The 14,958-nt window shown below is 36.6% G+C and overlaps 1 protein-coding gene across 1 annotated transcript in view; it reads left to right on the forward strand.

The window, feature by feature from the left end:
• The window catches only part of Ndc80 (NDC80 kinetochore complex component), a 29,917-nt gene that overhangs the window by 4,594 nt on the left and 10,365 nt on the right, over nt 1-14,958 (forward strand). Inside the window, exons 4-11 of the mRNA XM_090353376.1 lie at nt 1,836-1,959; nt 2,044-2,216; nt 3,865-3,967; nt 7,871-7,960; nt 9,058-9,151; nt 10,413-10,519; nt 11,289-11,433; nt 14,265-14,470. Of these exons, the coding sequence (XP_090209502.1) occupies nt 1,836-1,959; nt 2,044-2,216; nt 3,865-3,967; nt 7,871-7,960; nt 9,058-9,151; nt 10,413-10,519; nt 11,289-11,433; nt 14,265-14,470 (1,042 nt within the window). The remainder of the gene's footprint in view (nt 1-1,835; nt 1,960-2,043; nt 2,217-3,864; nt 3,968-7,870; nt 7,961-9,057; nt 9,152-10,412; nt 10,520-11,288; nt 11,434-14,264; nt 14,471-14,958) is intronic.

Consider the following 14,958-nt stretch of genomic DNA (forward strand, 5'->3'; position numbering starts at 1 on the left):
TCAAGGCTACCACCCTATCTCTTGAGACACAGTGCCATTTCTGGTTTTCTAGTGGTTGATTGGAAGTAAGAGTCTCATGGTGTTTAAGTGCCCAGACTGGCTTTGAACGAGCTCCTCAGATCTCAGCCTCCTGAGTAGCTAGGATTACAGGCATGAACCACTCGCCCGGCTAGAATCATGGATTTTTTTTTTTTTAATCAAGAGGAATTATCTTCTAATACAGCTTTTTGCCAGTCCTGGGGCTAGCACTGTCCTTGAATGTTCTCAAGGCTAGTGTTCTACCACTTGAGCCACAGCTCCCAGCCCAGTTTTCAATTTCTCTACACAATTATAATAAGGACACTAATGCACTTTTGTTTTATGGGCTGTATCTATTGATATGTTAGAGATTAAAATTCAGAGAAATTTTAAAGTATATATTCAATTAAAAATATATTCCAAAGCCAGGATTGTGGCCTAGTGGTAGAGTGTTTGCCTAGAATACATAAAACCAATTAACCACCAGAAGGCTGGAAATAGAGGTTAGAGCACTAGCCTTGAGCATATAAGTTCAGGGACAGAACCCAAACCCTGGGTTCAACCAAGAACCAGGACAAAAAAAATAAAAATGTTAGGCATTATGTGCTGGTGACAAACTTATTCTTTACTTATGAAGCAGTAAAAGTTACCAGAGCAAATACCATCTTATTTTTAGTATAAAAGTAGATTTAACTTGTGTAATTATTGTTGTGTTGTTTGTTGTTATTTTTGTTGTGTTCTGGGGGAGCAAAGAGGAAGGAAGAAGGGTGAACAAATGCAGTCATAATATCCAGTATAATATACGCTACCTTAAAAATGAACAATGATATAGAAATTCCCTTCTTGAATACTTGTTTGTTAAACACGTCATTTGAAATATGATGTAAAAATCAATGTTAATAAATGGTTTAATTTAAAAAAATGAACAATGAGAACCAGGCTCAGTGGCTCATGCCTGTAATCCTAGCTAGTCGGGAAGCTGAGATCCGAGAATCATGGTTCAAATCCAGCCCAGGCACTACAAAGCTGTGAGACTCTTATCTCCAGTTAATCACTAGAAAATGGGAAGTTGTGTTGTGACTCAACTTGACCCCCCCCCCCAAAAAAAATGAACAATGGGGGCTGGGATTGTGGCTTAATGGTAGAGTGCTTGCCTAGCATTCATGAAGCCCTGGGTTTGATTCCTCAGTACCACATACACAGAAAAAGCCAGAAGTGGCACTGTTGATCTAGTGATAGAGTACTAGCCTTGATCAAAAGAGGCTCAGGGACAGTGCCCAGGATTGGCACCAAAAAAGAGAACTGTGTAACTGTGGGCAGAGATCCGAAGGGGGAACTAGGGGAAAGCAAAAGAAAGGATTGTCTAAGAAGAATTGTACTCATTAGCTGACTTATAGAATTGTAACCACTCTGTACAAACTCTTAATGGTAACAATGTAATTATATTTTTAAGGCTTGTGCTTCTGGAATATAATTGAGATAATAGAGTACATGCTTAAAGAATGATGTATGTCAGTAAGGTAAAAAAACATCAGAAGGTTTTTTTTGTCTGTGTGTTTTGTTTTGTTTGTACAAACCAGGGAATCAAACCCAGGCGTTGCATATACTAAGCAAGTGCCCTGCCATGAGCTACATACCCATAGAAATATTTCAAAATTATCTCTGACTGCTATCATATCATACTTTACTCGTCTTCTACTTTGATTAATAGAATTTTGTTTAGTTAATGGAAAAATAGAACAGTCACCTTAAAATAACTCATACTTGATTGCAGAAGGATATTGTTTTCACTGCCTTTTTAAAAACTATGTTTACAGAACAAGTGGAAATGGATCCCGGAATAGTCAGCTTGGTATATTTTCCAGTTCTGAAAAAATTAAGGACCCAAGACCACTTAATGACAAAGCATTCATTCAGCAGTGTATTCGACAACTCTGTGAGGTATTTTATGTTAGTCAAGTTGTATGACCTTATTCCAATAATTCTTTTCTGTTTCAAAAAAATGATTAATAAAAATTATTGTAGTTTCTTACAGAAAATGGTTATGCATATAATGTATCCATGAAGTCTCTTCAAGCTCCTTCTATTAAGGACTTCCTTAAGATCTTCAGTTTTCTCTATGGCTTCCTATGCCCTTCATATGAACTTCCTGACACAAAATTTGAAGAAGAGGTTCCAAGAATTTTTAAAGATCTTGGGTATGTATATTTTATCAGCCTAAAAAATGTATTAGAGGGGCCGGGAGTTTGGCCTAGTGGTAGGGTGCTTGCCTAGCATGCACGAAGACCCAGATTCAATTCCTCAGTACCACATATAGAAAAAAGCCAGAATGGTGCTGAGGCTCAAGTGGTAGAGCTTCTAGCCTTGAGAAAGTCCAAGGATAGTGCTCAGGCCCTGAGCTCAAGCCCAGGACTGGCAAGGAAAAAAAAAATGTATTGGAACACTCAGAGGAACCAAACTCAATAAATTTGTAAAAAGTTTGAATTGTTGATATAACATGTTTCAAGATGATCACTATAAACATATATAAATATATATATATATACACACAATAAATTGAAGAGTAAATAAAACACAACTGTTCATAATTCTGTTCAGGTTTTGCCTTTGGAGGGTTTTTTGTTTAGTTATAGCAAAAGTACTTATGAGTAGGAAATTTATAAAGAATGGAGGTTTATTTAGCCCAGGGTTCTGGGTAACCCAGAAACATAGGGCTAGCATTGGTTCAGCATTTAGTGAATGGCTTTATGGCTGGGTCATGTCATGACAAAGAGTATCACATGACAAAAGAGGGCATTTGTGTCAGAGAGTTCACTTTCAAAACAAAACCACTTTCACAGTAACCTACTAATCCGGAATGGACAAATCCATCCATGAAAGGGTCAGTCACCATGCAGTAGTACCATGTATATATCACTAAAATAGGACTTTGGGAATTAGGTTTCTAACACCTGAGTTCTGAGGGACAAACATTCCAATGATAGCAGTAGGTTATTACAAAATTACAGGTGATACACATAAGGCACTAAACAAGCTCAAATAATACTGTACAGAGAGTACAGCCTGGTTACTACAGATTTTATAGGAGTGAAAAACAGCAAGATTGGAGTAAAATAGAGTGAGGCAAAATTGAAAAAGACCATAAAATAAAAGCACAGGCCATGTGTGATTGGTATATTCCTATAATCCCAACATTTGGGAAGCTGAGACAGGAAAATCATCATTCTAAGGCCAGCTTGGGGTACTTTGCATAGCAAATTTTAGTTTGACTTATGCTACACAAGACTGCCTCAAAAAGAAAAAAAAAATGGTAAACACAGGGTGGGTAGAGAATGGGAGGATTCGAAGTTCATACCGGAGGCTGGGAGCATGGCCTAGTGGTAGAGTGCTTGCCTACCATGCACGAAGACCTGGCTTCAATTCCTTGGTACCACATACATAATAAAAAGCTAGAATATGGCTTAAGTTGTAGAGCTCTAGTCTTGAGAAAGCCCAAGGACAGTGCTCAGGTACTAATTTCAAGCCCCAGGACTGGCAAAAAAATAAAAATAAAAGGTAGTTTATTGAGATAACATTAAGGGAACAAAAGATATTCTGGAAATTTAGCATTCTGGTTATAAATCAAATTCTGCAATTTAAGGGTTTCCAATACAAAGCAATCCATAGAGAAGAAATCACAAAAATACATAAAATCATTGATGAGTAAGGTAACGAGGGCAGAATCTCAACAGATGGATTTTAAACAAATCAAGACTAGAGTAAATACAGAGGTTTTCAGTGTAGTTTCTCAATTTAGTGCTTTACTATGGCAGCAGAAGTTAACTTATTTTTTTCCTCATTGTATAGATATCCTTTCGCACTACCCAAAAGCTCCATGTATACAGTGGGAGCCCCTCACACCTGGCCTCATATTATGGCAGCCTTGGTTTGGTTAATAGACTGCATCAAGGTATGTAATTTAATATTTTTTAAACACTTAAGAATGCTTCTTTGTCAAAAAAATATTCCTGTTTCTCTAACATTATCCCCACCACTTTTCTTAAAGTCAGCTTCAAAGTTGTAGTTTTTCAAAGCACATTTGATTTTAAATTCTTCAATGTAAATGCAAAACAGGAGAAATTCATAGATAGTTTTTATGATGTTTTATAATTTAAATAAAAGTAAGTCAAAAGGGGCTGGGAGTTTGGCCTAGTGGTAAAGTGCTTGCCTAGCATGCACGAAGACCCAGGTTCGATTCCTTGGTACCCCACATACATAGCAAAAAGCCAGAAGTGGTGCTGAGGCTCAAGTGGTAGAGTGCTAGCCTTGAGAAAGTCCAAGGACAGTGCTCAAGCCCTGAGCCCAAGCCCAGGACTGGCAAAAAATAAAAATAAAAGTACTTTATTAGTTTGAAAGATATGTACAGTACTGTGCCACTTAAAGACATTTCAATCAAAGGTTGATGGTGTATACAACAATGATCATACAAAATTTTTATAGACCTGAAAAATATCTAGGGCTCAGTGACATTATAGGTATTATAAACCATTACTCACATATCTCTGGTTGATACTGATGTAAGGAAACCTAGCTGTGCACCAGTAGCTTATGCCTGTAATCCTAGCTACTCTAGAAGCTGAGATCTGAAGATTACAGTTCTAAGCCAGTCTGGGCAAGAAAGTCCATTAGACTCTTACATCCAGTGAAGTACCAAAGAAGAAGGCCAGACATAGAGTTGTTGGTAAGGTGATAGAGATCTAGCCTTGAGCAAAACAGCTAAGGGATAGCACCCAGGCCCTGAGTTCAAGCCCCAAGATCAGCACACAAAAAAGAAAAAGAAACATAGTCAATAGACAAGATAAAGTAATGGCATTCTCAGGGAAGTGGATGAATCTAGAGCAAATCATGTTAAGTGAGACAGGTCAAGATCAAAGGAACAAAAGGCTCATGGTATCCTTAATATGTGGCTATTAGATCCAAGTAGTACAAGAGCAAGGACTCAATATTTGTATATCCAATGCTATGGACATGGTATTGGAAATATTAACACAACTACATAAACATAAAAATTTATGACTCTATAGACATAATATTTCATTACATAGATTAATATGTATCTATGATATACAAACCCTCAGCCTAATTTTAAAATCTTAAGTGCCAGTGATTATATATAGAGATTCCCTTCTTGAATACTTGTTTATTAAACACATCATTTGAAATATGATGTAAAAATCAATGTTAATAAATTCTTTGATAAAAAAAAAGAAAAAGAAAAACCTACCACACTGCCACTGCCAGTCATATGTAAGTATAGCATATATAGTACATACTTCATAGAAATAAGTGAATATAGTAGTATATTTTTTATTATATTCATTTTACTATTAGAGTGTACTGCTACTTAAAAAATAATGTTTAGGAGTTGAATGTGGCTCAAGTGATACCCAAAGTTCAATTTCCCTCGTATCACAAAAAAAGTAAAGAAAATGTAAATATAAATTTAAAAGTAGGGGCCGGGAGTTTGGCCTAGTGGTAGAGTGCTTGCCTAGCATGCACGAAGACCCGGGTTCGATTCCTTGGTACCCCACATACATAGCAAAAAGCTGGAAGTGGTGCTGAGGCTCAAGTGGTAGAGTGCTAGCCTTGAGAAAGTCCAAGGACAGTGCTCAAACCCTGAGCTCAAGCCCAGGACTGGCAAAAATAAATAAATTTAAAAGTAGTCAGTATAGCGCCAGGAGTTTGGCCTACTGGTAGAGTGCTTGCCTAGCATGCACAAAGACCCAGGTTCGGTTCCTTGTTACCACATACATAGAAAAAAGCCGGAAGTGGTGCTGAGGCTCAAGTGGTAGAGCTCTAGCCTTGAGAAAACCTAAGGACAGTGCTCAGGCACTGAGCTCAAACCCAGGACTGGCAAAAAAGAAAAAGTATTCAGTATAAAACAATGGGCTTCATTAATCGAGAGGGAGCTTTGTACATCTTTACATCTTGAAGTACATCTTGATGGCTATCTAGATTTATGTAAGTACACTATGATGTTCACACAGTGAAATCCCCTAATGTAGTTCAGAGAACGTTTCCAGGTATTTGTGCTTGCCCAGCAAATAGTCTTATCACTGAACCATGCCAATAGCCCTTTTGTGTACAGGTTATTTTTGAGATAGGGTTTGGCTCCCTGCCCAGGCTTATGCCTATACCAAGACACATCTATTTTAGACCTTCCATCATAGCTGGGATGACAGACTCATACCACACCTAAATTCTTTCCATCGAGATGGAGGCTCATAGATTTTTCTGGCAGACTGGCTTGGACTTAAGATCTTTCCAAACTTAGCCTTCCACAAAGCCAAATGAGGCAAGTGCCTCCACACCCAGCCATTAGTTAGAAGAGGTCTCAAAAAATGTTTCGCCTAAGCTGGTCTCAAAACATGATCTCAGCCTCCCAAGTAGCTAGGGTTACAGATGTGAGCCACTGGCTATCACAATTCTCAAGATAAGTATCTTCTATTTTATCATTTAATCATAATATATTCAGGTAGGAGATAATGCTTTATGTGTTGAAGTTTACCTGCTATTTTTTTTTTACCAAGAATGATTACTGAAAGTTACATTATTTTACTAGATTGATGAGAATATTTTTCTCTAAATGACAATACAATTGGTTTCTTAATAGCCTCTGCTCATTGTTGTATATTTTTCATATTTTCCCAAATTGTTTGTGAACATTTTACAACAAAGCTTGATTTTCCCCCCTCATTCGTACTAGTCTTTCTTGAACAAAACTTGGAACGTAACTGGTTTGAGTAGCAATAATTAAGGCTGAGTTCCTCCATCTCCTCTACTAACAACCATGAGTAGGAGGGGAAGGTTGGGTGTACTCCAAGAGATTTGCTTAGTAATCAAAGTGAAAATGCTAAATCCTAAATTTCAAGATTAGAGAATAAACTTTTCACCTGAAGTGACATTTTTATCACTTCAAATTTAAACATCTATAACATTCTTAAGTTTGTTTATTGTGAAATTCAATCTAAAGTTTATATTTTGGGGCTAGTATTACTTAGTGGTAAAATGCTTTCCTGATATGCATAAGGCCCTGTGATCCCAGCACTAAAAACAGATAGATAGATAGATAGATAGATAGATAGATAGATAGATTGATTATATTTGTACATACTGAAGGGGCTCGTTGATAACATTTGAGCATCAGAATTTAGCTCCTCTAAGAAATATTGGATCATCTTGTATGTGACAGTTCACTAATGCATACTCAGTATTGAATTAAAACACATACGTGCTCTGCCTGAATTAGTAACAGCATAAATGTCAGCATATTTCTCTGGATCAACTAAATATGGAACCATCCTTTCCAAATCATAGAGGGATTTAATTACTGAAATAGCAAGGTTCTTTCCCCCACACACACTCTTTTTTTTTTTTTTTTTTTTTTTTTTTTTTGGTGGGTCACATGGGCCTGGGTGCTGTCCCAGAGCTCTTCAGCTCAGGGCTACCGCTCTACCCTTGAGCCAAGCCCCACTTCTTGTTTTCTAGAGGGTAATTGGAGATCAGAATCTCAGGTCCTTTTGTACCCAGGCTATCTTTGAACCTTGGTCCTCAAACCTCAACCTCCTGAGTAGCTAGGATTACAGGTGTGAGCCACTTTTTAAGACAAGCACTGATTCTGCAGACCGGGGTTTCCTTGAACTCTGTCTTATCCTCCCAAGTGTTGAGATCGCAGATGGGAACCACCATGCCCAACTTTAAGGATGATATTCTAAACTCAGTCCTACAATTAAAGGCTTTTAAAAATGACAGCAGAAATGAATTTGACAGAACATGAAAACTCAATCAACTTTGTGCTTTGTATACTGCTTAGATATATACTGCTATGAAGGAAAGTTCATCTGTATTTGATGATGGACAGCCTTGGGGAGAAGAAACTGAAGATGGGATTGTACATAATAAGGTATCATACATTACCATAAACTATAATGAATTGATTTGATATTACAAATGAAATGTATCTTTGTTGAAGTTAATATGAACTTTTACACAGATTTATTTTTGCTTTCTAAAAATTTGTTTTGTTTTGTTGCTGATCCTGGGGCTTGAACTCAGACCCCGGGCACTTTTCCTAAGCTGCTTTTGCTTAAGGCTAGCATTCTACCACTTAAGCCACAGCTCTACTTCTGGATTTTTCTGTTTATGTGGCACTGAGGGATTGAACTCAGTGCTTCATGCATGCTAGGCAAGCACTCTACCACTAAGCTATATTCCCAGTCCTAAAATTCATTTTTGAAAATACTGATCAATGATCCACTATTTTAAGATACATAATTTTCTAAAATTCACTAGGCACAGAAGCTTGAAATATTAAATAAATTTTTTAAATAAAGGTTTTGGTGCCAGGTGCAGTGGCTCAATCCTAGCCACTCAGGAGGCTAAGATCTGAGGATCATGATTCAAAGCCAGCCCAGGCACTAAAAATTCTGTGAGACTCTTATCTCCAATTTATCACCAGAAAACCAGAAGTGGTGCTGTGGCTCTGGGGGGTAAGGCGGTAGCCTTGGGCTGAAGAGCTCAGGGACTACGCCCAGGCCTAGGGGCAGGGCGGTAAAGTGGAGATACAGAGCACAGAGATAGCACCAAGTACAAGTCCTAAGACTGACAAAAATAATAATAATAATAATAAAGGTTTGGGGTTTTTTTTTAAGTATATTGTCACATATACCACTTCCAAAAGAAGTTGACATAAAAGTATAGAACAGAGCATAGTGCTATATGTCTGTTATCTTAGCACTCAGGAAGTAAGACTGGAGGATCAAAAGCCAGAAGTGGTGCTGTGGCTCAAGTAGTAGTGCACCAGCTTTGAGAAAGCTCAAGGACAATCCCCAGGCATTGAGTTGAAGCTCCAGGACTAGGGAAAAAAAAATAGTACAGATTTGTGTCTCTGATTCATAAGGATATATATACTATTTACTATTCCTGCCTTCATTTTTGTTTAAATTTTCACTCAACTAAATATAGAATCATGACTTTTTTAAATCTATTTAATCTAACCAGTTGTTTCTGGACTACACCATAAAATGCTATGAGAGTTTTATGACTGGTGCTGATAGCTTTGAAGACAAGAATGCAGAGTTACAGTCAAAGATGAGTAAGTATTCTTGTTCCTTTAGTCATTTAACTTGTGCTTGCCTTTAGTCATTTAAGTGCTCGTGGAGTGGTAGCTTATTTGGCCCTTCTAATGTTTGTAATAGCAACTCTGAATGTTGAATATATGTGCATACAAAAAGATTTTCATCTTCATAGTTTGATAGAAAAAATACTGGTATGGGAGTCAGATTGAAGTCATAATCCCTATATGACCTTAACAACGTACTTGACCTCTGTGATAAAAATTTGCTGGATGAGATGGCAATGCAGTAAAATACTAAATGCACTGCTGGGAACACTAAAGATGATCAGTACATGTTATTTCTCATGGGGACAATGTTCCTGTTGCTTAATTGTTTGAGAAATTAAAGCACCAATTAGTCAAAAGACCCAAGGTCTTTTTCAGAAATTTCAAGAAGCTAACAGGCCATTACAGTTCCACATAAATTATTTTTAATGAAATATTATTTAGTGACATTCAATATTTGCCAGCTAACTCTAAAATGACCCACTGTATTATTTTATAGTTTGTTTTTTTAATATTTTTATTGTAATTAATAAAAGGGTTATATGATATTTGCCAGATAGAAGGTGCATTAATTCACATGTCTTGGCATGTTATATTAATAAAATTATTATATATAAATGTTAGACAGATTGGTAGAATATTGTAAGATATGTAAGCTACTCCTCCAAAGTCAATGGTCCAAAAAAGAAAAGCATTCCTTATGTTCTCCTGAGTATGAAAAACAATATTTTTATGTTACTTTTAATTTTCCTGATGTGTAACTAAGATAGTTTTACCTTGTACATAGGAGAAAGGGAGCAAGAAAAGTAATGCTTTGTTTTAAAACAGGAAAATTTCTAGCAATCTAATTCTGAAAATATTTAGTGATCTATTTAATATTTCTGCTAAATACTGAAACATGAATACCTTTACTCATTCAACCAGTTTTTTATTGTTACTTATGTGTCAGCCACTCTATGCACCAAAGATACAGTAAGGAATGAGGTAAAAAAAAAAGTCTATCTCCACCTGTCTCCAGTGGCTCACATGTGAAATGATAAAAGTACTAGGAAGAAAAATCAGCCAGTGAGAGGCAACTAGTAAGTACGTTGGAGTGAAGGGAAGAATTTGTTATTTATATAGAATAGTATTTTGAATAGAGATCAGAAGGAATTCAGAGAACGAGCAATGATGAAAATGTAGAGAAGAATGTTGTAAGCTAATACCTAATGAAATTTTTGGGTTTTGTCTCCAGAGAATTTATATAATGTAGATGCTTCCAAGTTGGAATCATTAGCAGGGAAAAACAAAGCATTGAATGAACAGATTGCAAGATTGGAACAAGAACGAGAAAAGGAACCGGTATATATACTTATGTAGTAAATAGTAAATGTACTTAACAGTATTTACCATTTGTAAATAGTAAATACATTTTACATTTACATTAGTAAATAGTAAATTTACTCATATACTAACTTATCAGCTCTTAAGACCCTTGGATTTACTTAGAGAATGCTACTTGTCTTTATTAAAAATTTTTAAGTAGTCTGACGAATTAAGCTTCTTAAAAGTTATTATTTTTTTTTGCCAAGATAGAACTCCCAGTGAAAACATGTTTGGTATCTATAGAGCTCTGTTTTCCCTTGTGGCCCCTCAGTTTGTGACTAATGACACTCAGAATATGATGAAAGGTTTCCACCTATTTACATAAGACCAAAAGTATCTTCAGACCAAGTTCCCCAAGGTCTGTGCCTCCAGGGAAAACTGTTTTCTCAACCAAGAAGGCCCTGAATTTTTGAGTTATTTGGAAAAGGAATGGTAATATATTAGCTTATATAAATATGTTATCTACCAAGTATTTTCTACAACCTAAGCAAAAATACAAATATTTAAGTTAAATATTTTTTTATGGCCCTTGCTTTTTTTGTTTTGTTTTCTTTCCACACTGATTTTGAAAGTCTACTTCCTAAACTGGATAATAATACAGTATACTTTTTTAGCTGTTTGAGTTCTGAACATGAAAAGAAACTGCTAAGTTTCCATTTTCAAAGATAACTGAATAATTATTGCTTTTAAAATAGAATGTGGAAGGATTATTGATGTGAATAAATTGATGCACTTTTCTCTTAAGAATCGTCTAGAGTCATTGAGGAAACTGAAAGCTTCCTTACAAGCAGATGTTCAAAAATATCAGGCATATATGTCTAACTTGGAATCTCACTCAGCCATTCTGGACCAGAAGTTAAGTGGTCTTAATGAAGAAATTGCTAGCATGGGTAAGCACCTACTGCTACAAAGCAGTCACTCAGACTGACATGTGGATGCTTGTGGGTTTGTCTCATAAACTAATAACTGTTATCCATATCTTTTTTCCTTCCATGATGAATTTCTGTGGCAGGCCACCAAATAAATTTCGCTGCCTTCTGTATTAGTTTTCTGAGGCTACTATAGCAAATCATCACAACATGGTGGCTCAGAAAATAAAAGTTATTTCTCTTAGTTACAGCTTCTTTAAGTCCAAGATCCTAGATTCTCCCAGGGATGCAGAAGAAATCTTTTCTTTGCCTCTTTCAGTTTCTGGTGCCTGATAGCATTTCACATTGCGCCTATCTCTGCCTCCATCTTCACACTGACTTCTGTGTGTGTGTGTGTGTGTGTGTGTGTGTGTGTCTGTCTGTCTGTCTGTCTGTCTGTCTGTCTGTCTGTCTGTCTCCATGTCTCTATATCTCCCTTTTTCCCTCTTCCTATCCCTCCCTCCATCTCACTTGCCATCTAGCCTAGACTGGCCCTGCTGCCTCTGCCTCCCAAGTATTTGGATTAAGCGTGTGTACCACTATGCAGGACTGGCCTCCCCTTTCCATGGATTTAAAATTTTGTTCTGAGGGACAGGGTACAGATGTTTGACAAGAAATGTACTCATTATCATAGTTATGTAACTAACCCCTCTGTACATCAGCTTTACAATAAAATAGAATTTAAAACATATATAATCCAAAAATAAATAAAATTTCCCTCTGCATCTACCTTACAGGGACACTTAGGACAACATTTAGGACCCATTTAAATAGTCCAAGGTTATCTTCTATCAGCATTCTTAATCACATCTGAAAAAACTTTTTTTGTTGTTTTGTTTTGTGTTGTTTTTTTGCCAATCCTGGAGCTTAAACTCAGGGCCTAGGCACCGTCCCTGAGCTGCTTTTCACTCAAGTCTTGCACTCACTACTTGAGCCACAATGCCACTCGCAGCTTTCTCTGTTTATATGGTACTAAGGAATCCAACCCGGGGCTTTCTGCATATAGGCAGGCACTCTACCACTTAGCTACATTCCCAGCCCCTAGACATGCTTCCTGTTTATTCTTTATTTTTTTTTTCTTTGTCTTTTTTGGTACTGGGAACCCAGGGCGTTGTACTTCCTAGGCAAGTGCTTTGCCACTGAGCTACATCCCAGCCTGCTTCCTGTTTATTCTTTTTTTTTTTTTTCATTCATAGTCACATTACCTGTAGCTCTTTACTTCTTTTTTTTTTTTGCCAGTCCTGAGGCTTGAACTCAAGGCCTGAGCACTATCCTTGGACACACTTGCTCAAGGGTAGTGCTCTGCCACTTGAGCTACAGCACTGCTTCCGGCTTTCTCTGAGTATGTGGTACCAGGGAATCGAACTAGGGCTTCATACATGCTAGACAAGCACTCTACCACTAGGCTGTGCTCCCAGCCCTTCCTGTTTATTCTTATAAATAATTTGATGCAAACTGAGTAGAGAATAATACTTATAACTGTTAACCCAGAATATTTTGATTCTGAGTATTGTGAATTTCTTGATTACTTAAAGTCATTTTAGCCAAGATTTAATAAGATAGAATTTAACTATTGGTATATGCTATGCATTTTTTGTGCAGATATATAAGTAAACTTATGCAAACTTTTTGCTTAAATCAGCTTTTTTCTTTTGTCTTCTTTTGTTTTCTTTCTGCATGCTTTGGGATTGGGGGTTTGAATTTATAATCTCTTAACTGTATTTTCAGCTCAGATATGGAGCTTTCCCATTTCTGTACTGGAATTAGCTTATGCCAAATCAGACATAATGATCTTCTTGGCAATCAGGATTATTCTCTTTACCCAACTGGTCATCCTCATTCATTTATCCCAACTACTATAAAAGTGTTACCATATTCTAAACGAGCCATGAATTGGAAAACATATTTGATAGATACAGCAAGACACTAATCAATGTAATTCCCTTAAAAATTGGTTAATAAAAATTAAAACTGGGCTGGGAGCTTGGCCTTAGTGGTAGAGTGCTTGCCTAGCATGCACGAAGACCTGGGTTCTATTCCTCGGTACCACATACATAGAAAAAAAGCCAGAAGTGGTGCTGTGGCTCAAGTGGTAGAGCTCTAGCCTTGAGAAAACCCAAGAATGGTGCTCATGCCCTGAGCCCAAGCCCAGGACTGGCAAAAAAAAAAAAAAAAATTAAAACTGGTTTATTTTAGTATTTTTTTATGTTACAGAAAACTATAATTCTGAATTGCTTAGAGAACCATACATGGATATTTAAAAGCACTTAAATAAAATGAATATTAATAAACTCCCTTTTTTTCCTTCTTATTTTTTTTCTTTTTTTTTTTTTCTTTTATGGACAATTGTGGAGCTTGAATTCAGGGCCTGGGCACCATCCTTGAATTGTTTGCTCCATGCTAGCATTCTACTTTGGGTCACAGCACCACTTCCTGGGTTCTGGTTGTTAATTGGAGATGAGTCTCACTGACTTTCCTGTCCAGGTTGGCTTTGAACTGTGATTCTCAGATCTCAGTATCCTGAGTAGCTAGGAATACAGGTGTGAGCCACCAGCACCCAGCTTATCCTTTCTGATTCTTAATTGTAATCAGTGCAAATGGGGATCACTTTTTAATTTTCATGTTGTTTTCTGAAAACCATAGTAAGCTTATAATAGATAAGTATTGTCTTCAGGAATGTTATTAGCAAAATAGCATCAAGCAGGATTCTTCCCCACCTCAAAAACATGTTGTTGACATTAGTGTTATTAAATAATGATATTAGTTTCTTTGTAGAAATGGGAGAAAATAAAATCTTTTTTTTTCTGTTATAGAACTAGAATGTGAAACAATAAAGCAAGAAAATGCTCGACTACAGAATATTGTGGATAACCAGAAGTACTCAGTTGCCGACATTGAGAGAATAAATCATGAAAAAAATGAATTGCAGCAGACCATTAATAAATTGACCAAAGAGTTAGAGGCTGAACAACAGCAATTGTGGAATGAAGAGCTAAAATATGCCAGGGGCAAAGAGACAGTAAGTCATACCATTTCGAGAAGAGCAGTGCAGCAAAGCTAACCAAGAATTCAATGTGTACAGTAATTTTTTTATTTCACTTACCAGGCTAAATAAACATAAACAGCATATAGCATAACTAAAACACACTTATCCCTTTATGCCAATTTGGTAATAATCCAGTTTTTCTCAAACAAAATATAGACTACAATTTATAACAATAAACTAAAAGTAATTTTTATGAACCCCATCTCTTTTTTCTGAAATGGCGTTCTCCTCTTACATCTCTTCAATACTCAGACATTTTTGACATGTCCACCGTGTGCTAGGTAGCATACTGAGCACACAGGAGACATAGATTAACCAGACAGACTTTCCTGTCAAGAAACTTCCACTTTGTTTGTATCCTCTTCTACCATGCAGATATCATAGATATTTACATACAGCTAGTATACCAGACTCAGGTTTAGTGAAGATAGTATGCAGAAATGGATACATTTTTGGAAAAA

The sequence above is a fragment of the Megascapheus bottae genome, chromosome 19 (genome assembly GCF_031878675.1).
Source record: "Megascapheus bottae isolate mThoBot1 chromosome 19, mThoBot2.hap1, whole genome shotgun sequence".
In the NCBI taxonomy this organism is placed as follows: Eukaryota; Metazoa; Chordata; class Mammalia; order Rodentia; family Geomyidae; genus Megascapheus; species Megascapheus bottae.